Below are 26,423 nucleotides of genomic sequence, written 5' to 3'. Positions count from 1 at the left end.
CATGCATCTCTCTCAGTCTTTCTTACAGCTCTTCTTTCCCACACTCCCTTTTCCATCTTTTCCTTTATTCCTCTCCATGAGACGCAGTGTTGTGCAGCCACTTGCTCTGATGAAGGATTTGGTGGATATGGGCTTAGAGAGAATGCTGAACCTCTCTATTGACTTTGACCACTTCCTATCTGTGAATCTAGTGGCATCTCTTGAGCTGCAAAGATTCTCTCCTCCAAATGCTTTCTCCTCAAATCCAGGGCAGTATCCACTCAAAATAGGACACAACCATCATTTCCCTTTCCTCTGGGGGAGTATACTGTCTTTATGTAGTCCAGATCTGCAAGCAGCACAATATGTGGGAAATCATCTAGGATAACACCAAATCAATGCCTTCTCCTCTGTCAGGAGAATCATAGATTCATTTCTGGACTCTGCCCAAATGTTTGAACTCTGAGAGGAAAGACTAAGGTGACATGCGTATTCAACAGATGGGTGGGTGGGTGCCCCATGCCATATAACATTTCCAAAATCAGACCATTGAAAGGATGTGCTAGATCGAAGACTGTAGGGAGAGTTTTCTGGGCTATCAGCAACCCCCCCCCCCCGTTTCTCCAAGCGTCCTCCGGTGAGCATAGCTCTGGAAAAGGCATCCCCAGCGTGCTCCAGTAACATGTTTATTTCCACTATATTATTTCTGATGATTAAGCTGCATGAAAATAATACCCTTCATATAAGATTCACATAGCATGGCACACTTTCTAAAGGAATTCCAGTTCAAAGAGGGGTCAGACAATGATGTTTACCAGCTCCTTTTTTATTCAACATCTATGTTAATTCTTTGATCACATGCTGTCATGAAATCGATACTCATCCCCCCGTGCTTTCCAGTGGTAGAAAAGTACCAGTTCTAATGTATGCGGATGACGCTGTTCTCCTCTCTCAAACTAAAGTTGGTTTGAAACGAGCCTTAGGGAAATTCAGCGACCAATGTAACACTGAATTGTTAACAATTAAATTTGCCAAAACTAAAATTGTTCATTTTGACCTTTCCTTCAAGAAAAACAATTAGAGTATGAAGGGAAATGCCATAGAACAAACTAAGATCTTCCATTACTTAGGCATATCCTTCTCTTATAATGCCAAATTGTCAACACACCTGACTGAATCAGCTACTTCAGCAGGAAGAAGTGCAAATGCCATCCTTAGATTATTCAGAAGGAAAGGTGTGGGCTTCCTTCCTATGGCCCTTAAAGGTTTTCAGGCAAAATCTTTAGCCCAAGTCTTGTATGGCTCACAAATCGGACTTTCTGCCAATCTCAAGACCCTTGAAACAGTACAATCAAGGGACTTCCGGTCTACCACCAGCATTGTGCGGCGGGGTTTCCCTTGAGCTCTGAGGGACCTGGCTTTGAGAGGGGGGGGAGAGCTGCGAGAGTAAGCCCCCCCCCCCGAGAAAGCCACAGATTGAGCGTTCTGGGGAGGAAGAGCTCGGCAAAGCCCCAAGAGTGACTCCTTTACTCTTTTAAGAGCCCCGGAGTGAGTGGGGTGGTAGTCACGGGAGGCATTTTCGAGCGCCATCTTCACCCTCTTGAAGTGAAGCTCCGAGCGGCAGCGGAGAGCGGTGAATTTTTCAGAAAAAAGAAAAGAAAAAAGAATTGACATTGGGCACTGTGAGTAATAAGATTGAAAACTGGCTGCTTTATTTTAAAGAATTGGCCATGGCAGGAGACTCTAAAAACAGAAGTTGGTCTCCTACATTGATTACATTGTGACACAGTAACTTGACCCCTAGCTGGAAAGGTGAAAGGAAGCAATCAATTTACCAGGAAATGGACATTTAAAATGCTTCCCTGAAGCAGGCTTGGGAGAGAGAGGTGTGAATTGAATTAAATTGCCTGCAAGACTTTTTTAAAAAGTTAAAATAAGTCCCCCAGGAAGCTGGATATAGGTGCCTGGAGGGATCAGTGAATGGATTTTTAATTTTGCTGTTATCAAGATTGGATTATTTTATTGAGAATTGGATTTGATAATTTATAAGGAGATTTTGAAGAGGTGTTTAAGACTGTGGACCAGGGGTGGGGTGGGGGAGCTTCACTGGCGGATTGTCTCGGTATCTGGCTTTCACTCAGACAAAGATGTGGGAGGCAGGGAGATGCTGGGTGCAAAAGCACTTCGTCTCTCAGTAGCCCTCCAATGCCACCATTAAGAACAGCAGTTCCTCTTGTTTTTCTTTAAGAGATTAATTAGGATTAATGCACAGATGTGTTCTGGTAATGATGTGACAATATTAAGCACTGCCAAATCGAAACAGCTACAATGTAGTACAGATTCAAATTGGAAATATGACTTTATTCGAGCTAAAAGATGGTACATGTTTTGGTGGGAGTAAATCGCTTCATTAATCCTTTGTTACATAAATGATTCAGAAAACCCCCCAAGATTGCCCAAAAAATGTTCTTTACAGCAAGTGAAGAAAAAAGGAGATGGGAGTATAGATATGGATTGTAATGATAAACAGGAAAATATTAAAGTTTGGAATAATTATATAAAAAAACTTGGAGCCTCTGCGGAGTTAATTCTTACTTTCCTCCTGATTGAGGGGAGGACGGACTGGACTTTGGTGACTTTCTGGGATTCTGGCAGGACACCAGATCATTCTTCTATGACTAATTATAATAAATAGCTTTGTTTGGATATGGAGGGGAGAATTTGGAGGCTTCCAGGGCTTTGGCAGAACGCTAGGCGATTCCCTGCTTGAAATTGGTAGTATGGAATTTTACGGATGGATCAGAAGAATTGAGAAAAAAACAGAGAGATCTTTCCAGAGTAACTCTGAGTCAACAGAGCTGTAATCAGGAATAATTAATATGGACATAATATCTGATAAAGAAATAAAGAACTATGGATGAAAATTAAAACCTCACACAGGAAGAAAGGAAAACCTCACTTACAAATTTACAATTTACTAAATGTGTTAATACAAATTGAAGTCAATTATTGTAGCTGTGGTAGAAGAGATTTTGTCGAGAGTGGGTTGCATTTGGTTTGAGCAATAACCAGGAGGCAGAATTAAAGGGAATCAGACAGCATGTGGGAGGCCACATAAACTTTATAATTGGCTATGTAATTGATTAGTATTTGAATACCGGTAGTTATTTGGTGTTGATATAATATGGTTGATATAATATATTGGAGTATCGTAATTGAAAATTAATTTTAAAAATTGAACAAAAAAAGAGAGAATTAAGGCCAGATACAGATTTGCTTACATGTATACTTTGACAAGAATTGCTCTGAGTCTTCTTGTCAGCACATGCTCCAACAGAATAATGTATGTGTAAAGGTATTATTAAAGCAAATCTGTATCTGGCCTTAATTCTCTCTTTTTTTGTTCAATTTTTAAAATTAATTTTCAATGAGAGATTTTACTTTCTTGGGCTCCTTGATCACTGCAGATGGTGACAGCAGTCACGAAATTAAAAGACACCTGCTTCTTGGGGAAAAAGCAATGACAAACCTAGACAGCATCTTAAAAGCAGAGACATCACCTTGCCGACAAAGGTCCGTATAGTTAAAACTATGGTTTTCCCAGTAGTGATGTATGGAAGTGAGAGCTGGACCATAAAGAAGGCTGATCGCCGAAGAATTGAGGCTTTTTAATTATGGTCCTGGAGGAGACTCTTGAGAGTCCCATGGACTGCAAGAAGATCAAACCTATCCATTCTTAAGGAAATCAGCCCTGAGTGCTCACTGGAAGGACAGATCGTGAAGCTGAGGCTCCAATACTTTGGCCACCTCATGAGAAGAGAAGAATCCTTGGAAAAGACCCTGATGTTGTGAAAGACTGAGGGCACTAGGAGAAGGGGACGACAGAGGACGAGATGGTTGGACAGTGTTCTCGAAGCTACGAACATGAGTTTGACCAAACTGCGGGAGGCAGTGCAAGACAGGAGTGCCTGGCGTGCTATGGTCCATGGGGTCACGAAGAGTCAGACACGACTAAATGACTAAACAACAACAACAACAAAAGGTATTATTGTTTACCTCAAAGCAAACTATGGGAATCTGGACTCTAGAAAAAAATTATATAAGGCAGCAGCTGAATTCATATTTCCAAATACTCTAATGTAAACACAGAGAAAAACACAAAATACAGCAAATGACAGGTTTATCATTTCTTTAATTTTTCTTCCTTATTAGCTGTTCCCTATTGTTCAGCTCAGGCCTCAGAATGATTATATAACATTTTGGGGCAAAGATGCAAACTAGCAGCCCACCACCAGAGGCTAAGATGGAGAAGATCTCAACAGCGACCATATATTTTCCTTTGGTGCTCAGGTAGGAAGGAATAAAGGAGAGCCAAACACTGCAGAAGACCAACATGCTGAAAGTGATGAACTTGGCTTCGTTGAAACTGTCTGGTAGCTTCCTGGCGAGGAAAGCCACAGCAAAACTTATAGTTGCCAGGAAGCTCATGTAGATGAGGACACAGTAAAACATTGTCACAGACCCCTCATTACATTCTAGTATGATTACTTCTGTCATTGAGTGCATATCCACATCTGGGTATGGGGGAGAGGTTGCCAGCCACACAGTACATATCCCTGCTTGAACTATGGAGCAGGAAAGGAGAATGGAGTGGCCTAGTCCTTTCCCCACCCATTTCCTCATCCTGGATTCTGGTATTGTAGCCATGAAGGCCAAAACCACCGTGAAGGTTTTTGCCAGGACACAGGAAACAGCAGTTGAGAAGATGATGCCAAAAGCTGTTTGTCGGAGGAGGCAGGTCACCTTCTCTGGTCGGCCAATGAAGAGCAATGCACAAAGGAAGCAGAGCAGGAGAGAGATGAGGAGAGCGTAGGTGAGGTTTCGGTTGTTTGCAATGACAATGGGTGTATCGTGGTGTTTTATAAATGTACCAAGTACCAGAGCTGTGATCAAGGAAAGGGAAAGAGAGAAGCAGGCTAAACTGATGCCCAATGGTTCTTCATAAGACAAGAAGCTGATATCCTTGGGTAGACATGCATCCCGGTTCTTGCTTGGATAGTCTTTGTCTGGGCATTTCTTACAGTCATTCATATCTTGGGGAAAATAAATATTTTAGGTCATACATTTCAGCTTGCTTAAATGTTTACTTTCTGTCTGAGAAGAAAAGAGCTCCGCTTAAATCAAAATACATGTTTAGTACTGTCTGATGCTCTGTCATATGGTCTTGTTGCAATCTAAGCTTTCTCTTTCTCATGGATATGCCAATAAACCACATTAGAGCATGAGGGAAAACGTAGTCCAAAGTGTTTAATTCTGCACAGAGGTTTCAGCTGGGAATAGCTCCTTAAAACAACTGAACATCATAAAAAGAGTTTGAAAAAGTTTTATACATTTGGCACAAATTCCACACATTCCATTAAGTTTAAATTTCCTATCCAATTGAAATGCTTTGTTTCCCTCACCCCATTTCCTCTTAAGGCACTTTTTTAGATAGATTGATAGATGATAGATAGATAGATAGATAGATAGATAGATAGATAGATAGATATAGATAATCTTTATTGTTTGTTGTCTCCTCATGATTGGTCCAAGTTACAAAAAGTTTGAGCATGTGTATTGACTCCCAGTTTAAACAAAGGAGCTTCCTCATGGTTTGCTAAAATTTTATTGCAGGATTAGATTTCACCTCAGTATTGTATTTCACTCTAGTTACCGAGAATAGTCTAACCACAGTCCGAACATGCTCAGTTTGTCAAAATCTTATATGGTATGATCCTCTGTATTTAATTACTACAGTATTCTTGAATTTAATTGGTTCAGAGCTATGTGGTCTTGTAAGTGCCACAGCCAGGGCCATTGACATCTGAATATTCATTCACACTTGCCTGGGTGCAGCCTATGTAAATCAGAAGAAGTATCTAGGCCCCCTCTAGATATGCTCAGGACACAAGGTAGAAATGTGGAAAGAGAAAGGCATGCTTGGCAAATCCACGCCATGATCAACTCCCGCCTGGAAACCAATATCCCCACTGTGGAAGGACGTGTGGATCCAGAATTGGCCTCCAGTGTCACTTACAGACTCATTGTTAAAACCGTGTTTATGGAATACAATCTTACTCGGCTACGAGTGATCGAAGCAGAAGCAGAACCAGAACCAGAACCAGAACCAGAACCAGAAGCAGAAGAAATGCTTTGAACCACATACCACCCAACTACTCTCAATGCTTTCTCATTCTCATTTGATTAGTATATTTAGACTATCTGAAAGGCAATGATCACAAAGAGACTTTATCACACACACAGTATATAATCTCTTTTGAAAAGTAAACCCAGCCGTCCTTACAACACCTTTCAATTATTAGTGTTGAGTCTGCATCTATTTAATCTATTAATTTCTCCTACCATCCTGGTTTGCAATCTTCCCCTCTGCACATGGGATGCAATCATAGCAGCAAGGTGGCTGTCCCTCCTTCACTTTCTTGCTTGATCCTGGAAGACATCTCTCAGTACAGACAGAAAGAGGCCGAGTCTATTCCGTAAACGAAAGAGCAGAAGGATCAGCAAGAGGACAAAGAGTTTGGCAATCTTCATGTTCCTGGGCCCCTCTCTATGTTACTAAGCTGGGTCAGCAATTCAGCAATTTGTAGAATGGCTATATATTTTTAGTAGTAGTAATGTTTGAAGTGATGTCATACTCCCTCTATTGTTCTGAGATGTGTAGGTGTTGTTCCCCACTTTTTAGCAAGAAAGGAAAAATCTTGGCACTTATCTATCCTCTTTTCCTCAGTTAAAAACCAGTATTTTATAATTGTTAAGAAATATTTATAAAATATTTATAAATATAATAAAATACATTTGCCTTTATTCCTTGAATGGCTTCTAGCAGTAAGCTTTTGGCTCTTAATCTGGTACTTGGATGCATTGGTCATAATCTACACAGTAACTTGCAGTTTAAAAGACAGTGAATAGACATGCAGGTGAATGCTCATTGCTTAGGCAATACTGATTTCTTTGGAATTATCAAATAATGCGGTCCTACCTGATTAAACCAACTGTGCCATGTTATGGCATCTTCATCAAGGATGAATAATTGATCTGGAGGAGCCTGCGGATCTATCCTCCCAACTCTCACTCTGTGCAAACTTTGGTTGGGGAATATAATCCAATTGACAATATCCAAGCTAGATGATGCCTCTCCATTCGGGTTGATGAAGACCACATCTCTGGCCGTATTGTTAAATGAGAGACTTCTCAGAAAGTGATGGAGCTAGATTCAATCATTCAATCTGTTTATTTCAGCTTTAAGCTCATAAACATACAAAAACAAACAAGGGGGCTCACAATTGGTTTACAATTAATAAGAATAAAATAGCTTAAAAGATATACAGAATTAGGAATAAAAATATTATAAAAAGAATTTCAGGTTACATATAGCAATCCATTACATCTCTTTATAGGACAAAACAGAAGTTAATTTTTTTTGCCAATTGTAAGGTTTCAAACGGATCTGTATCTTGCAGAAAAAAGGCAAGGTGTGAATCTGCCGGATACCCAGGCAAATTTTGGACTAATGGATTTTCCCGGACAGCACTATAGAGAGCGCATAGAAACACTATGTGCTGGAGGGTTTCAATCCAACAATTATCGCAAGAACAAAAAACAGAGACTCGGCCCTTGGGATGAAGCAAGATTGAAAACACAAAAGGCAATTGTTTGGAAAAAGCGGAAGTTCTAATACAGGAAGGGGTATCTTTTCTCCTGTGGGCAGGACCTACAGCAAGTGGTGGGTGGTGATTAAGTCAGCAGTTAGTGGAGTCAGGTCCAAGGATGGAGAGACCACCAATTTTCTCTCTCCCACATCTGTCTCTCCCTCTCCCCTTTTTTACAACCTTTCTTTCTATCCCCACCCCCCACTTCTTTTCCTCTCTCCCTCTTCATCCCAGGAGACGCAACAGGAGACCACCTGCTCTGAGGGAGGATTTGGTGTATATGGGATAGAGAGAATGCTGAACATCTCTCTTGACCATTACCACTGCTTCTTATCTGTGAATGCAGTGGCATCTCAGTGGTATCCAAACTTCTCTCATAAAAGTGCTTTTTCTTTTCTGAGATGAATGGCCAAGCTGACAACATTTTGGAAATCCATACTTTGTGAGGGAATAACAGGTCTCTTCCAATTAAGGATGTTCAGCCTTTACCTGCCAAAACTGTTGATCCAGATTCTTCCCTCTCCCTCCGTACACCATTCCTCTGTGTCTGAGTCTGAATGTGAACATGGCATGTAAAGCATGGGCCATGGCGTAGACAGCATTGTGGATGCTGTAACTGTGGCCTGTCATGCTCATTTCAAAAAGTGATCCAGGAAGGCTCTCCAGCTTCTCTTCTCCGGTGCAAATATCCCCCTCGACCTTGTGTGAAGTGATATCTGGGAATTCACATTCAAAGGCCTGTTGCCAGAAGTCCTGGATAAAACCATCCCCATCTGTGCTGGAAGGGTTTCTGTGCAGAACATACTGATGAAATCCTGGTGGGTTTCTGAAGTGAATTTCAAAGGATATAGCACCATTGAATATCCCTGAATCCCAGTTCTTTTGACTGACAAATGAAGTGAACTCAACATGGGCTGTTGTTATCCATACTTTACTTTTTATATTGTGTGTCATGTCATCATGTTCTGATAGGTATGGAAGCCATCTAAAAGTAGCCATGGAATAGGAGTCTCCATAGGCAACTATTGCATTAGCTGTGCTGCTAAAGATTTTATTGTTTATACTTGCCCCCTGTTGTAGCATGCCATTAATTGCAGAAATAAAAGTTAAATTGGGGATTCTTTCTAGGAATGCAAAGCAGACACCACTCTTGGTAAATATTGGCAAAATGGTTTGCACAAATCTTTCTCCATTGTCATTGTTCATTGCAATGACTCCAATCCATGTCCACCTGAAATGAAGAAGCAAAGAGAGAATTCCCTCATACTGAAGGGCTTCTGGGGCTGCCATCTGGTAGAAGGGAAGCCCTGGGCTTTTCTCATTCATCACTGGAGCAGAGCCATAAATGAGCTAAAAAGTAAATGGGGAAAGAAAAGAGACAAAGTGGAGTCCTTTCATATACTGTACATCATGTGGTGAACCCTGTTAGTCAAAGATGCCCTTTTACCAATGCTTCAGGGTTTGTGTGCCTCTCTCTCATTAATAAAAAGGCACACATGCAGATGGGTTGAAAACTGGGATCACCTCCCTATTCTGGTTTTTAAACCTTTGATTTGATGACTGGAGAGGGAATAGTGTCTGTTTTATATTCTTTTTAAGAATCTAGTTAAGACTTTCATGACTGGAGCAGGGCATTGTGTCTACTTCACTTAAAAACAAACAAACATTGTTTATGCCATTGCAAAATTTGGAAGGGTCGTGTACAATAGTTGAAACTGAATGGGGGAACATACCTTGCACCAAACAGCAGATTACATAGACATTATCTGGCTTTTTCAGAATTGCAACTTAGGTCAGATACACATTTCTTCTCTAGAGCTTCGTCTTTCTTGGCCAACTATCACCCAGTCTCAAATCTTCCATTCTTGGGCAAGGCGAGTGGTTGCTGAACAACTCCAGGCATGCCTGGAAGAAGCAGACCATTTGAATCCCTTGCAGTCGGGATTCTGGCCTCATCATGGGACTGAAACTGCCTTGGTCACACTGGTCGATGATCTCCGGCGGGCTAGGGACAAAGGTGAGAACTGTTTCCTAGTTCTGCTGGATCTCTCAGCGGCTTTTGACACCATCGACCATAACATCCTTCTGGACCGTCTAGAGGGGCTGGGAGCTGGGGGCACTGTCATACAATGGTTCCGCTCCTTCCTCCTGAGCCGTGTTCAGAAAGGGGGGGGGATGAGTGTTCAGACCCCTGGGCTCTCACTTGTGGGGTGCCTCAGGGTTCTGTCCTCTCCCCCATGCTTTTTAACATCTACATGCAGCCAGTGGGAGAGATCATCAGGGGGTTTGGGCTGGGTGTTCATCAGTATGCGGATGATACCCAGCTCTATCTCTCTTTTAAATCAGAACCAGTGAAGGTGGTGAAGGTCCTGTGCGAGTGTCTGGAGGCGGTTGGAGGATGGATGGCGGCTAAGAGATTGAGGTTGAATCCTGACAGAAGTACTGTTTGTGGGGGACAGGAGGCAGGCGGGTGTGGAGGACTCACAGCTGTCCATGGAGGCGCAGGTCAATTCTGTGTCCAGGGCAGCTCTTTATCAGCTCCATCTGATACGCAGGCTGAGACCCTACCAGCCCGCAGACTGGTGCATGCTCTAGTTATCTTTCGTTTGGACTACTGCAATGCGCTCTATGTGGGGATACCTTTGAAGGTGACCCGGAAACTACAACTAATCCAGAATGCGGCAGCTAGACAGGTGACTGGGAGCGGCCGCCGAGACCACATAACACCGGTCTTGAAAGACCTACATTGGCTCCCAGTACGTTTCCGAGCACAATTCAAAGTGTTGGTGCTGACCTTTAAAGCCCTAAATGGCCTCAGTCCAGCATACCTGAAGGAGCGTCTCCACCCCCATCGTTCTGCCCGGACACTGAGATCCAGCGCCAAGAGCCTTCTGACGGTTCCCTCACTGTGAGAAGCAAAGCTACAGGGAACCAGGCAGAGGGCCTTCTCGGTAGTGGCACCCACCCTGTGGAATCGCTTACCATCATAGGTCAAAGAGATAAACAACTACCTGACATTTAGAAAATATCTGAAGGCAGCCCCGTTTAGGCAAGCTTTTAATGTTTAATGGATTATTGTATTTTAATGCTCTGCTGGAAGCCGCCCAGAGTGGCTGCGGAGACCCGGCCAGATGGGCGGGGTATAAAAATATTATTATTATTATTATTATTATTATTATTATTATTATTATTATTATTATTATTATTATTGATGCACATCCCCCATCACACAGCAAAGCTGATTCTTCTCAGACATTATTTATGAAGATTTATTTCATTTGTGATTCAGCTGCTAACTACACTTGCTGCTCTCCTGCACAACTGGATTGTATCTGCAATTTGCCATAACTTCTCTGTGTCTTTAAATACATTGGGTGTGCTAAAGAGGAATAGTTATTGTACTGACGCCTACCTGTCAGTTTTTTAGCTGTAACCAATTCCCCCACTTCCCCAGCAGCTTATTTGACATGCCCTCTTCACTAAATCTTCCACGGGCACCTAAATTCTTACTGCTTTTATCTTGTAAGCAATTCCCCCTTTCCTCAGCAGCTCAATTCAGATACCCTCCTAACTAAGCAGAAACTGATGAATAAGCAAAAACTGCCAGTGAGAGAGAAGCCCACTCTCCCATCAGTGGCCTTTAGTATATAAGTGATCTAAATGTGTGTGTAAGACGGGAGAGAGTTACATATTTTTTTCAGGTATTGCAACCTTCCCCTTTCTTCAGGTTTTGCTGTCTGTCTGTTTGCTTATATTACAATTATGTACCACCTTTATTTTCCAAGGATCTCAAGGTGGTGTACATAGTTCTTGTTCCAATTTTATCTTCACCCTGAAGTGGTGATACACCCAGAACTGATGCTGAAGAACCTGCCTCTTTCTCTATGGAAACTAATAGAGGTATTGTACATAGGTGTCCTACCTGTGGAATCTTAAAGATATCCAAAACAGTTGCCACATAAAAGGAGATTTCAGAATCAAGACCTCCAATGACCCCAACCAGATTATTTTCAACATCACATATATAATTAGGGACAAATTTCTCCACCATCGATAAAAGTAGCAGTGTGGCAAGATATGTACTCCTTGCATTGATATAGCTGTCATATAAGTGGAAGCCCAAGATGATATTGGGTAAGATGTGAGGGTCTTCATTGATCTCCTTGACTGCAAATGCCAAGGCCACGATGTGCTGGTAACCCTTAGGCACCACCCTAGAATGAGAGTTGCAAATGGTATCAGCAGGAACTTCAACAGATGTATCCTTTTACACACCAACACAGTAGTTAATCATATTGATTTCAGTGGGGTTAACTCTAAATCCGTTCTACTATTGAATATCTCTTATTGACAGAAGGTTGTCTCTGAAGTTTAGTTTAAATCCCCTCTCTTGTAACTTGAAGAAGCTAATTTGTGTCTTTACCTCCAGAACAAGAGACAACATGTTTCATCTTTCTGGTGACAGCCCTTGAGATATTTGAAAATGGCTATCATAATACTTTGGCCACCTCATGACAAGAGAAGACTCCCTGGAAAAGACCCTAATGTTGGGAAAGATTGAGGGCACTAGGAGAAGGGGACAACAGAGGACGAGATGGTTGGACAGTGTTATCGAAGCTACGAACATGAGTTTGACCAAACTGCGGGAGGCAGTGGAAGGCAGGAGTGCCTGGCGTGCTCTGGTCCATGGGGTCATGAAGAGTCGGACATGACTAAACGACTAAACAACAACAACCATACCTCCCCTCAGTCTCATCATAGCTAAACATACCAAACTCCCTCAACCATTCTACATAAGGCTTGGCTTCCAGACCATCTTTGTTGCCCTCCTCTGCACATGCTTCAGCTTGCCAATATCCTTCTTGAATTGTGATGATCAGAACTGGACACAGGACTCCAAGTGACCAAGGCAGAATAGAACAGGACTATTACTTTCTTTGGTCAGGACACTATACTTCTGTTGATGCAGATCCCTTGAACCTTTTCACATGTACTACTGGCAAGCCAAGTGTCCCTCATCTTAGATTTGTGCATTTGTCCCTATTGAAATTCATGTTGTTACTTTTGTCCCAGTTTTCCAATCTTTTAAACTTAATAGTATCTAGAGCAAGGCTTGCTAATGTGGGGCTCATGGGACATCTTCCCTTACATGTCTGAGGTCTTTTTCTGACACTTACAAAGTCTCTGGTCTCTCTCTGCAGTGACCCCGTTTTCATGAGTCAGTGATGGTCATTGGAATTCACTAAATTCTATATTTCATAACACAGTAAGTACCTTTCAGTGCTAAAACAAACCTTAGCCTAAGTTCAGAAAATGAAAGCATAAGGATATTCAGCTTCAGAACAGGTTTTTAAAAATTCATTCTTACTAACACTCTAGTAGTTCAGATAAAGTCTATCAAAATTGGCTGTTCAAAGGGGCTCTCCCAGACACACAAACATGCATATATTTCAAAACATTTATATTCATTTCTCTACCAAGACATGGGAATTTCTCCTGTATTCTCTTAATTCATAAGAGATTCCTTCCATTTTTTTTGCACCAGCATAAGTCTCATTCAAATCTAAAGTGGATTTCCCCAGGTAAAAGGGTAAAAGTTTGCAGCCTCATTCATTATTCTGAAGCTGCAACTCTAGGTTTGATCATTCCTTTGATGTAATGAATGAGTGACTTAGTTCTTACACAAGCTCTTCAGGCAGCGCTGGAGGAGGTTCCTCAGTGAATGTTGCTGGAGAGGTGAAGAAGCCACCATGGGAAACGATGCCACCAATGAGGAACTCTCCTGGCTGATGATAGGTGTGAAGTGGATGGTGTGGACCTTGGAGCCAGCATTTCGCTAGGTGAGTCTGACATACATTGTAAGAAATCAGTTGCAGCAGCAAGAACACTAAAACTACCATCCTTAATCCAAGGGCAACTGCTTGTTTTATGCAGAAACTATTATTTTTCTGGCAATACTAGAATAGGTTTCTCTAAGATCAAAATTGTCTCATTTAAATGGAAGATTAATTTCCTGAGAGGACACAATCTGGGAGTATCCAAAAGCAGACTTGCTGATCCCAGACACTATTTAAATAATTCTGGTTAAGTTGTAGTATCCTTTGTGTTATGTTGCCAGTGGCCAAGAAAATACACAGGGATTTTTGAGGAGCAGCAGATTAATTATAGCCCTGTTAATAACTAAGCAGAAGTGTAGTTATTCATCTAGTGCTCGGGATTCCCTGTGGTATTGCAGAAGAAATTCGCTTTCATTAGATAATAATGGACCAGTGGTGTATGGGTGAAATGAGAACTTAGAAGCTCAAAATAGAAGACTTCGTAGCCAATGAAGACTCCAAAATGTAGCCAGCATCTTGTAAATTGGCTGAGTGAACCTGGATTCAACCAGCTATGTGACATGAGTACAGTGGCCTCTCATTGCTGTTCTGGGGATGACAGTTGTGTCCCCTTGCTCTCAGCCTCCTTCCCCAGTGGCCTGGGAATGCACGTTTGCCCACACCCCTAGGGGTAAATGCCCCTCTAATTCTGGAGAGGTTGAGTTGGTGCCCCCTGCCCTCCTGTATGGCTCCTGTTATAGAGCCTTGTGAAAAATCTCTCTTGATTCTGTCAACCTCTGTGAGCTGGCACCTTAGGGAGACAGAGGATTCTTGAAATCTCTCAGACCCCAAACTTCATCAGCACCCAGGTGAGGGTGGTCAGGATTCCCAAAATTGCTGAGCCTGATGTTTCATCCTTTTGGTAGATTTTAATTCAGTGTCCAACTTCATTCAGCAATGCTAATGTCTCTGGCTTCTTCTGCAAACTTCAGCATTTTATTTTTAAATTATGTGTTCTGCTTCACTTCCACTAGGGCAGTGGTTGGGGATGTGTGGCACTCCAGATGTTGATGGGTTCCAAAATCTCCAACCCCATCCAGTATGGAAAATGGTCAGCAATGAAGAGGGCTGTAGTCAAGCAATATCTGGAGGGTTATAGGCTTCCCATCCCTGCTCTAGGGGGATTGAAAGCAGATAGGCAGATAACAACAAATGAAATAATACAGCATATAGATATAGATATAGATATAGATATAGATATAGATATAGATATAGATATAGATATAGATATAGATATAGATATAGATATAGATATAGATATAGATATAGATATAGATATAGATATAGATATAGATATAGATATATATGCTGTATGCCGTCCATAGTGGCTGGGGAAACCTCTGGCTGAGTTTTTTTTTAATCAAGAGTGGATTGCATTTGGTTTGAGCAATAGTCTGGAGGCAGAAATTGAGGGAATCAGACCTTGAAGTATAGCACGTGGGAGGCCACATAAACTTTATAATTTGCTATGTAATTTAATGGTATTTGAATACGTATTTCTATTTGGTGTTGATATAATATGGTGTATATTGGACTTTTGTCATTGAAAATTAATAAAAAATTATTGAACAAAAAAAGAGAGAATTAAGGCCAGATCCAAATTTGCTTACATGTATATTTTGACAAGAATTGCTCTGAGTCTTCTTGTCCACAAATGTTACAACAGAATAATGTATGTGTAAATGTTTGATTGTTTTCCTTAAAGCAAATAAGTCAATTTTACAAATGAATTTTCTACTATGGGAATTTGGAATCTAGAAAAAATTACATAAAATTATATACTGTACAGACAAAGAAAAGAACAAAATACAGCAAAGGGCAGGTTTATTATTTCTTTAATTTCTCTTCCTTATTAGCTGTTCCCTATTGTTCAGCTCAGGCCTCAAAATGATTATGTAACATTTGGGGGCAAAGATGCAGCCCAGCAACCCAACACCAGAGGCTAAGATGGAGAAGATCTCCACAGCTACCATATATTTCCCCTTGGTGCTCAGGTAGGAAGGAATAAAGGACAGCCAAACACTGCAGAAGACCAATATGCTGAAAGTGATGAACTTGGCTTCGTTGAAACTGTCTGGTAGCTTCCTGGCGAGGAAAGCCACAGCAAAACTTACAATTGCCAGGCAGCTCATGTAGATGAGGACACAGTAAAACATGGCCACACTCCCCTCATTACATTCTAGTATGATTTCTTCTGTCGTTGAGTGCATGTCCACATCTGGGTATGGGGGAGAGGTTGCCAGCCACACAGTGCATATCCCTGCTTGAACTATGGAGCAGGAAAGGAGAATGGCATGGCCTAGTCCTTTCCCCACCCATTTTCTCATCCTGGTTTCTGGTTTTGTGGCCATGAAGGCCAAAACCACCGTGAAGGTTTTTGCCAGAACACAAGAAACAGCGGTTGAGAAGATGATGCCAAAAGCTGGTTGCCGGAGGAGGCAGGTCACCTTCTCTGGTCGGCCAATGAAGAGCAATGCACAAAGGAAGCAGAGCAGGAGAGAGATGAGGAGAGCGTAGGTGAGGTTTCGGTTATTTGCAATGACAATGGGTGTAACGTGGTGTTTTATAAATATACCAAGTACCAGAGCTGTGATCAAGGAAAGGGAAAGAGAGAAACAGGATAAACTGATGCCCAAAGGTTCTTCATAAGACAAGAAGCTGATATCCTTGGGTAGACATGCATCCCGGTTCTTGCTCGGATAGTCTTTGTCCGGGCATTTATAACAGTCATTCATATCTGGGGGGGGGGGGATAAATAAATTAGCTCATATCATGTCAACTTGCTGAACTTTTTACTTTCTGTCTGAGAAGAAAAGAGCTCTCTTTAAATCAAAACACATATCTAGTACTGTCTGGGCCTCTGCAAAGTGGTATTACTGAATTTAATTGGTTCAGAGATATGTGGTCTTGTAAGTGTTAAAGCCAGAGCCATTGACATCTGAATATTTATTCACACTAGCCTGGATGCAGCCTGTGTAAGTCAGAAGGAGTGGGAAGGCCCCATCTAGATATGATTGAACCACATACCATCCAATTACTCTCAATGCCCAGTCACTCTCATTTGATTAGCATATTTAGAGTATCTGAAAGGCAATGATCACATAGAGGCAGGATCAGACACAGTAGATTATCTATTTTGTAATGTACTCAGCCGTACAGTGGTGCCTCGCTAGACGAATGCCCTGCTAGACGAAAATTCCACTTAACGAAAGGATTTTCTGATCGGAGGTTGCCTCGCTATACGACGAGATTTTCTATGGCCACCGCTTCATCTTGCGAAGCGTGGCCATAAAGTCCTCTGATCAGAAAATCAGGGCATTCATCTAGTGAAAGGAGAACCAGCTGTAGCAAGGAAAGAAGGCAAAGGAAGCTCAGCTGAGAGGCGCTGGCAGCTGTCACCGCCTCTCAGCTGATCTCCCTTTGCCTTCTTTCCCTGCTGCAGCTGGTTCCCCTTTGTGTTCCGCTGGTTTCTGCCCTGGCAGAGACCAGCAGAACACAAAGAGGAACTAGCGGGGGAGCAACTTGTTGTCTGCCCGCTTGCCTTCGCCGAGGCGGCGCTTTCTTGGCGAAGGCAAGGGAGCAGGCTAGGTAGATGTCCCCCGCTTGCCTTCGCCGAAAAAGCCGGGCGCCTTCTCAAGCCCCCTACGATCCCCGCTGTGTGACAGGCGGGATGTGGGGGAAGCGCAGGAAAGATCCTGTGCTTCCCCCACATCCTGCCTGTCACACAGTGGGGATTCTAGGGGGCTTCTCAAGGCAGGCAAGCAAGGGGTTTCTCAAAGGAGGCAGGCAAGACGCGGCGGCGGGGGAAGACCTTCCTCCGGCGCCGCGTCTTTCCGCGAAAAGCCGGCACTGAACGCAACTTCGGAGGTGTCCGAAGTTGCGTTCAGTGCCTGGGGAGGCAGGCAAGATATGGCGGCGGGGGAAGGTCTTCCCCACCACCGCGTCTTGCCGCGCACAGCTGGCATGGAGCGCGGTTTCGGAGACCTCCGAAGCCGCGCTCCATGTCGGGGGAGGCAGGCAAGACGTGGCAACGGGGCAACGTCTCCCCCCGCCACTGTGTCTTGCCGCGGACAGCCGGCATGGAGCGCGGCTTCGGAGGTCTCCGAAACCGCGCTCCATGTCGGGGGAGGCACACAAGTCTTGCCACGCACAGCCGGCATGGGGCTTGGTAGAGGTGGGGGAAAGGCATAGGATCGTTCCTTCGCCTTCCCCCCACCCCGCCCGACAGAGGCGGATCCGATGAAGCTTCTGAAGCTTTGTCCGATCCGGCTCTGTCGTTGGCAGCAGCAGCGCTTGCTCTCTTGGCTCGGGGAAGCGCCTGCCTGCCTTCCCCGAGCCAAGAGAACAAGCGCCGCCGCCGCCACCACCACCAGTTCCCCCCTGAGCCCATAGGAATGCATTAATTGACTTTTAATGCATTCCTATCGGAAACGGTGCCTCGCTAGACAAAATTTTCGTAGGACGAATTGAGTCCTGGAATGAATTAATTTCGTCTAGCGAGGCACCACTGTACTTACAACAGCTTTCAATTATTAGCACTGAGACTGGATCTATTTAATCTATTTATTTCTCCTACCATCCTGGTTTGCAATCTTCCCCTCTGCACATGGGATGCAATCGTAGCAGCAAGGTGGCTGTCCCTCCTTCACTTTCTTGCTGGATCCTGGAAGACATCTCTCAGTACAGACAGAAAGAGGCTGAGTCTATTCCATAAATGAAATAGCGGAAGAGTCATCAGGAGAATAATGACTATGGAAATTTTCATGTTCTTGGGCCCTTCTCTATGTTACTAAGCTGAGCCAGCATTTCAGCAATATGTGAAAAGGCTATATTTTTTCAGTAGTTTAATTTTTTGAAGTAATATGATAATCCCTCTATTGTTCTAGGATTTCATTGTTGTGCTTATCTGTTCTGCATAGATTGCCCTGCCAATTAATGTACACCCTGAAGTTACTCTAATGTCCCTATTCAGTTTGTCATAATGCAGAGATGGGCAACCTTTTGAGCTTGGTGTGTCAAAATTCACCAAAAAAAAACAAGCATAACTCGGGTGGTGTGTCACTTTGAGAAAAAAACCCATAATTTTGCGATATTTATAGTTTAAATAACAAAAATATATAATTGTAATATATAACTGTATTTATCCACACTATACTGGCAGAGCTACCTGGATGCTCGGATAATTTCTATATAGAGTGGCTTCTTTCCGACGCTAACCCTAATGTGTCAGCGAAGGTTGCCAAATTCTGTGCTAGAGCCATAAAAATTCGGTCCAATCTAATTAGCAGTGTCCAAATATCCTCAGAACATCTTCAGGACTAGCTAAAGAGGATCCAGTGATATTAACTGCTGTATTCTACCTCCCTAAGTAGTAATACTCCTTTTAATTAGTTTTCTTTTAACTAATTGTTAAAACTTATACTTATTGTCTATTTTTAGATATTCTTGTTTTCTTTTATTGTTTTTATGTATTGCATATTTATGTGTGCTGGTCAAGAACCGTAATAATAATTCAACAACAACAACTGTATTTAATAAACCAAAAACTAATTATTTAACCAAATCAAACCTTATCACAAAGTGCCCAGAGTTGTTGAGCTTTTTGGGGGGAGCTGCTGACCAAAGTTTTGGAGGCTTTTTTTGGGGGGGGGGTGTGCAAAAGTTGCTTTGCTTTTGGGATGTGCCCCAAAGCTGCTGTGCTTTTTGGGGGGGGAGAGAACAGAAATAAATGACGAATAATACCTTCGCTGGAACTAACACGCAGCACCGACATAGTCTGCCAAAGTGCCAGAAAGAAACAGCACAGAAAGTTTTTAAAAACCAATCTGGTTACCAGCAACAACAACAGAAAGGGACCCGGGTTTTCACAGTGGAGACAAGCTCTAGCGGAGACAAGCTGTAGGAGGAGCAGGAGAAAAATGGGGGGGGGGGACAACAACAGCGCAAATTGCCCAATGGGGCGCGTGCCACCAGTGAGGGCTCTGCGTGTCACGTCTGACACGCGTGTCATAGGTTCGCCATCACTGTCATAATGGCTACTTTTGAGTATGTTGTGTACAATTGATTTTGTTGCTGGTGGCTACACCTGTTCTTGGACCCATCAGATGCTGTTTAAGGATGAGTTTAAATAAGGGATTTCTGAGGAATGCAATCTTGGTGATTTCCAAAGCAACATAAATTCTGGACAAATACATAAATTGAAATTAAGCTATCAAAGACCTGTGATACTCCTTGAAATGTTGCAACACAAATCTCAGCATGGTAAGATACTTTTGAATACATCTTTTGAGATAACTCTTTTTTAAAGACTGATGTATCCATTCCTAATACTCAATCGCTTGCTCTTCACACTTTTTCTCTCAGCTCCCTCCTTCACTCTCTCAATCTTCACCACTTCTCTTGCTTCCACCTCTTCCACTTGTGGCCTTAGAAGAATAGTGGTCTCCTCCACCTTCTGCTGTCTGTTCTCACTTTCTTCCTCTGGTATTAATATGCCTCCTTTCCCCAACCACCTGATTTCTCCACTTTTCTTGGAAGAAAGGCAAAATCCTGGGGCATACCTATTTATGCATCCTCTTTAACTCGATGGAAAATCAGTATTTTGTAAATGTACTTTGTAATAAAATATTAATAAATATAATAAAATATTTACCTTTGCTTCTTGAGTCATTTTTGCTGTAAGCTTTTGGCTCTTAATCTGGTACTTGTATGCATTGGTCATGTTCTACACAGTAACTTGCAGATTAAAAGACAGTGAATAGACATGCAAGATTGAATCTCTTTGGAATTATCTAACAATGCAACTCTACCTGATTAAACCAACTGTGCCATGTTATGGCATCTTCATCAAGGATGAATGATTGGTCTGGAGAAGCCTGTGGATCTATCCTCCCAATGCTCACTCTGTGGAAACTTTGGTTGGGGAATATAATCCAATTGACAATATTCAAGCTAGATGCTGCCTCTCCATTCTGATTGATGAAGACCACATCTCCAGCCGTATTGTTAAACGAAATACTTCTCAGAAAGCGATGAAGCTAGATTGAAAACAGAAAACGCACTTGTTTGGAAAAGACTGCAGTTGCAATACAGGGCTAAGGTATCTGTTTCCTGTGGGCAGGACCTACAGCAAGTGGTGGGTGGTGATTAAGTCAACAGTGAGTGGAGTCAGGTCCAAGGATGGAGAGACCACCAATTTTCTCTCTCCCACATCTCTCTCCCTCTCCACTTTTTAACAACCTTTCTTTCTATCTATCCTCACCCCCACTTCTTTTCCTCTCTCCCTCTTCATCCCAGGAGACACAACAGGAAACCACCTGCTCTGAGGGAGGATTGGGTTTATATGGGATAGAGAGAATACTGAACATCTCTCTTGACCATTACCGCTGCTTCTTATCTGTGAATGCCATGGCATCTCAGTGGTATCCAAACTTCATTTTGGAAATCCATACTTTGTGAGAGAATAACAGGCCTCTTCCAATTGAGGATGTTTAGTCTATTACCTGCCAAAACTCTTGATTCTGATTCTTCTTTCTCCCTCCGTACGCCATTTCTCTGTGCCTGAGTCTGGATGTAGACATGGCATGTAAAGCATGGGCCATGGCGTAGACAGCATTGTGGATGCTGTAACTGTGGCCTGTCATGCTCATTTCAAAAAATGATCCAGGAAGGCTCTCCAGCTTCTCTTTTCCAGTGCAAATATTCCCCTCCACCTTTTCTGAAGTGATATCTGAGAATACACATCCAAAGGCCTGTTCCCAGAAGTCCTTGATAAAACCATCCCCATCTGTGCTGGATGGGTTTCTGTGCAGAACATACTGATGAAATCCTGGTGGGTTTCTGAAGTGAATTTCAAAGGATATAGCACCATTGAATATCCCTGAATCCCACTTCCTTTGATAGACAAATGAGGTGAACTCAACATTGGCTGTTATTATCCATACTTTACTTTTTATATTGTATGTCATGTCATCAAGTTCTGATAGGTATGGAAGCCATCTAAAAGTTGTCATGGAATAAGATTCTCCATAGGCAACTATTACATTAGCTGTGCTGCTAAAAATTTTATGGTTTATAATTGCCCCCTGTTTTACTATGTCATTCATTTCAGAAATAAAACTACAATAGGGGATTCTTTCTATGAATGCAATGCAGACACCACTCTTGGTAAATACTGGCAAAATGGTTTGCACAAATCTTTCTCCATTGTCACTGCCTGTTGCAAAGACTCCAATCCATGTCCACCTGAAATGCAGAAGCAAAGAGAGAATTCCCTCATACTGAAGGGCTTCTGGGGCTGCCATCTGGTAGAAGGGAAGCCCTGGGCTTTTATCATTCATCACTGGAGCAGAGCCATAAATGAGCTGAAACGTAAACGGAGGAAAAGAAGAGACAGAGTTCTTTCAAATTATTTATATACATTATGTGGTGAGGTTCTTGTAGGATGGATAAAACTTATTGTAGGAGCATACTTCGGCCCAAAGAGAGGATTAACTACCTCTGCCTTTGGCATTTTTTCGCTATGTCAGAATTGCAACTTGGGTTCTATACACATTTCTTCTGTGGAACTTCTTTTGTCTTCATGAGGCACATACCCTAGCACGCAAACTGTCTCTTCTTTTTCAAGACTTCTCAACTTCATTTATGAACATCCATTTCACTTGTGAGTCAGCTACTCAGTACTATTACTGTTCCTCTGCAGAACTGGATTGTATCTTCAATTTGCCACAGCTCCACAGTGTGTTTATTTTGAAAGCCCTTTAATCCTAAACCTTCACATATTAGGTGTGGTGTTGGGATGAGGAAGAATTACTGTATGGGGTTAATATCCTGTAATCAATTACCCCTTTCCCCCAGCAATTCAATTCAGATACCCTCCTCGCTAAGCAGGAAATGCTGCTTAAGCAAAAACGGCTGATGAGGGAGAAGCCCACTGATATCACTGGGATATCAGTACCTTTGATGTGTGTGTAAGATAGAGAGAGACCTTTTTCTAGTTTTGCGCCCTTTCGTATACCTTGTTCGGGTTATTGGATCAACCATTTTTCCATCCCATGTAAGGTAACTGGAAACCAATATTTTTATTAATATAAATTAGGGGGGGGAAGTGGCTGGCTCAATGAAAACTCTCTCTTCACCTGCTACCTGCTTTGGGGAAGAGAGTCCTTGCTGGGTGGGAAAGATACAAACTAATAGAGGTATTGTACATAAGTGTCCTACCTGTGGAATCTTATATGTATCCAAAATAGTTGCCACACAAAAGGATATTTCAGCATCCAGTCCCCCAATGACCCCAGTCAGATTATTTTCAACATCACATATATAGTTAGGGACAAATTTCTCCACCACGGATAAATGTAGCAGTGTGGCAAGATATGTGCTCCTTTCATTGGAATAGCTGTCATATAAGTGAAAGCCCAATGTGATATTAGGTAAGATGTGAGGGTCTTTGTTGATCTCATTGACTGCAAATGCCAAAGTCAAGATGTGCTGGTAACCCTTAGGCACCACCCTAGAATGAGAGTTGCAGGGACTTCAACAGATACAGTATATCCTTTTACATATGATCTGATTTTACAGTAGTTAATCATATCGAGTTTAGTTGTCAGGCATCAGGGAATCGGCTCCCCCTCCCTTCGGCAGTAGATAAGCAAAACAAATGAAAATGAGTCTTCTTACCAGTTAGAGACTTTAATGATCACAGTGAGAGAACAAAAAATCAATTTTCTAGGAATGGCGATGCTCCCAATTAAGGGTTCCACCTGCTTCCTCCCTAGTCACTACTGTGTTTTGTATCTGAGCTCATAATCTCTGTGTTCTCTGTTCTCTGTTCTGCCACCTTATCAGCTCTTCTTGTCCTTGGGCTGGGTGGAGAAATGCTTCCCAGAGAGAGTGAATCTGTTAACTCTCCCTCTCCCAGTGCTTCTACTCCTAGCTGTTACCCATCCAGTATTTCTCAGCTTCTTCCTTCTAAACTATGTACCTCTGCAAACCACTGGTCCAAATCTATCCTTTCCTCCTGCTCCTGGGAAGATTCAGGATCCTGCTCAGGAGCAGGGAGAGGCTCCCACCATTCCTCCTCAGTGCAGCCCTCCTCAGCACAGTCCATGACATCAGTGGGGTTAACTCTCAGTCCATCCTACTATTAAACAGTTCTTATCAATAGAAAGTTACTCCTGATTTTTAGTTGAAACCTCCTTTCTTGTAACTTGAATACACTGTTTTGTGTCCTAACCTCCAGAGCAAGAGAAAACAAGCATGTTCCATCTTACTGGTGATATTTGAAAATGGCTATCATACCTGCCCTCAGTCTCATCATAGCTAAACATACCAAACTCCCTTATCCATTCCTCATAAGACTTGGTTTCCGGACCATATTTGTTGCCCTCCTCCGCACATCTTCCAGCTTGTCAATATACTTCTTGAATTGTGGTGATCAGAAATAGACACAGGACTCCAGGTGACCAGGGCAGAATAGAACTATTACTTCCTTTGATCAGGACACAATACTTCTGTTGATGCAGATCCCTTGAACATTTACACATGTACTACAGGCAAGCCAAGTGTTCCTCATCTTAGATTTGTGCATTTGTCCCTATTGAAAATCATGTTGTTACTTTTGTCCCAGTTTTCCAATCTGTTAAGGCCAATAGTATCAAGACCAGGTGTTCCTAATGTGGGGCCCATAGGAACCTTTCTTTCCCTTACCCTTATAAAGGAAGTCTTTCCCTTACACTTATAAGTTTCTGTGCTCTCTCCTGCAATGAACTCATTTGCATGAGGCAGTGATGGTCATTGAAATTCACTGAATTCTATACTTCATAATATATACCTTCTAGCGCTGAAACAAACTTTAGCCAAAAATCAAAAAATGAAGCCATAAGAACATATTAGCTTCAGAGCAGGTTTTTAAAAATTCATTCTTACTAACACTCTAGTAGTTCAGATAAAGTCTATCAAACAAAATAGGCTGTTCAAAAGAGCTTTCCCAAACACACAGACATGCTTACATTTTAATACATTTATCTTTATTTTCCTATTGAGAAATGGGAGCTTCTACAGTATTCTCTTAATTCACAAAGACATTCCTATGGATTTTTACATCAGCACATGTCCCTTTGAACTGCAAAATTGTTATACCTAGGTAAAAGGGTAAAAGATTGCAGTCTCAGTCATTGCTCTGAGGCTGCAACTCTAAGTTTGATCATTTCTCCTCTGTAATAAATGAGTGGCTTAGTTCTTACAGAAGCTCTTCAGGCAGTGCTGGTGGGGGTTCCTCAGTCAATGTTGCTTCAGAGGAGATGAAGCCACCATGGAAAACAATGCCACCAATGATGAACTCTCCTGGCTGATGATAGGTGTGAAGTGGACGGTGTGGATCTTGGAGCCTGCATTTCGCTATGTGAGCCTCACATACATTGTAAGAAATCAGTTCCAGCAGCAAGAACAGTAAAACCACCATTCTCAGTTCAAAAGCAACTCTTTTGGAACCCATGATTTCTCTGGCAATATTATAATTAGCTTCTCCAAGATAAAATTGTCTCATTTGAATGGTAGTTAAGTTTCCTGAGATGATGCAATCTGGGAGTATGTAAGATCAGACTTGTGGATCCCAGACCCTATTTAAATTATTCTGGTTAATTTTAGTATCTTTTATGTTACTTTCACAAGTGGCCACTGAAAGTCCACAGGGTTTTTTTTGCGAAGCAGCAGATTTAATTATAGCCCTGTTAATAACCAAGCTGGAATTTAGTTATTTATTCAATGCTTGTGAACCCCTGTGGAATTGCAGAAGAAAATGTGTTTGCCACATATTCAAAATTGTTGTGTTTAATTCCCTTTCAGTAGATAATGAGGGACCAGTGGTGTATTGGTGAATTTTGAAGTTTGAAGTTCATAATAGAAGACCTTGTAAAAAATGGAGACTCCAAAATGTATTATGGTGTTTTCAACATCTTGGAATTTGGCTGAGTGAACCTGGATCCGTATCAACCATGTAGCATGAGTATAATGGCTGCTCACCACTTTTCCAGGGGGTGACAGTTTCGTACCCCCACTCTCAGCCTCTTTTCCCTATGGCCTAGGCCCACACATTTGCTGGCCTTTGGAGGGGAATTCTCCTTGGCTAGTGGATCTCAAAAGGGAGGAGTCTTTCCAACCCAAAAGGTACCATAAATGGGCAACTCAGTGGTGCCTCCTGGAGGGCAGCACCTTGCTGACTGTGGCTATTGGCTGCTGCCTTGTTTGGCCTGGCAGTGAGGCTTAAAAGGGCAGATGCAGGAGGCTCTCGCAGAACGGCTGGGTGAAGAGCGACACCCTCCCACCCTCCCTTTTTATTTCCATTCACAATTCAGGTCAATTAATTATCATGCTTGTAAAATGTATTTTCCTTTTCCAGTTATGATCTAACATTGCTTTTATCCCTAACCATCATTCCGTCTAACCACTTCATTTTTATTGTACCTGCTGACCTTGCTATGGTTGATAACAGTTGTGGTATTCGAAGCCGGGAAGGAATTTGCCTGTATAGAAATTGGCTGGCCTTGAGATTCTGCCTTCCTAATAGCAAAATGTCTAAACTTTTGGTGGTTAAGCCATTTGATGGAATCTTAGTCTTCAAGTATTGGGGGAAGTAGGGCATTACCCAGTACCGAACCAGCGATGTATTCTGGGTACCCCATTAGCTCTGGGTAAAGGTAAAGGTAACTCTGACCATTAGGTCCAGTCGCGGATGACTCTGGGGCTGTGGCAATTATCTCACTTTCCTGGCTGAGGGAGCCGGCGTATGTCATGTGGCCAGCATGAGTAAGACACTTCTGGCGAACCAGAGCAGCACAAACGGAAACACTGTTTACCTTCC

General features: G+C 42.4%; 2 protein-coding genes across 2 annotated transcripts; both read right to left on the bottom strand.

Moving 5' to 3' along the window:
- Nucleotides 1-4,170: 4,170 nt before the first annotated feature.
- On the bottom strand, nucleotides 4,171-9,032 carry LOC148684029 (vomeronasal type-2 receptor 26-like). Its single transcript, XM_088654949.1, has 4 exons — nucleotides 8,178-9,032; nucleotides 7,019-7,246; nucleotides 6,382-6,508; nucleotides 4,171-5,072 (listed from the first exon to the last, which is right to left on the bottom strand). The coding sequence occupies exons 1-4, from the start codon at nucleotides 9,012-9,014 to the stop codon at nucleotides 4,171-4,173; spliced, it is 2,094 nt and encodes a 697-aa protein (XP_088511075.1). The 5' UTR covers nucleotides 9,015-9,032.
- Nucleotides 9,033-15,399: 6,367 nt separating this feature from the next.
- Nucleotides 15,400-21,921, bottom strand: LOC132592971 (vomeronasal type-2 receptor 26-like). Its single transcript, XM_088654950.1, has 4 exons — nucleotides 21,067-21,921; nucleotides 20,374-20,601; nucleotides 18,141-18,267; nucleotides 15,400-16,301 (listed from the first exon to the last, which is right to left on the bottom strand). Exons 1-4 carry the CDS (start codon nucleotides 21,901-21,903, stop codon nucleotides 15,400-15,402), a joined length of 2,094 nt encoding a protein of 697 aa, XP_088511076.1. The 5' UTR covers nucleotides 21,904-21,921.
- Between the last annotated feature and the right edge of the window lie 4,502 nt (nucleotides 21,922-26,423).

Source organism: Zootoca vivipara, chromosome 12 (assembly GCF_965207765.1).
Source record: "Zootoca vivipara chromosome 12, rZooViv2.hap1.1, whole genome shotgun sequence".
In the NCBI taxonomy this organism is placed as follows: domain Eukaryota; kingdom Metazoa; phylum Chordata; class Lepidosauria; order Squamata; family Lacertidae; genus Zootoca; species Zootoca vivipara.
The sequence above is the reverse complement of the archived record's forward strand: the minus strand, read 5'-3'. Positions and strand labels throughout refer to the sequence as shown.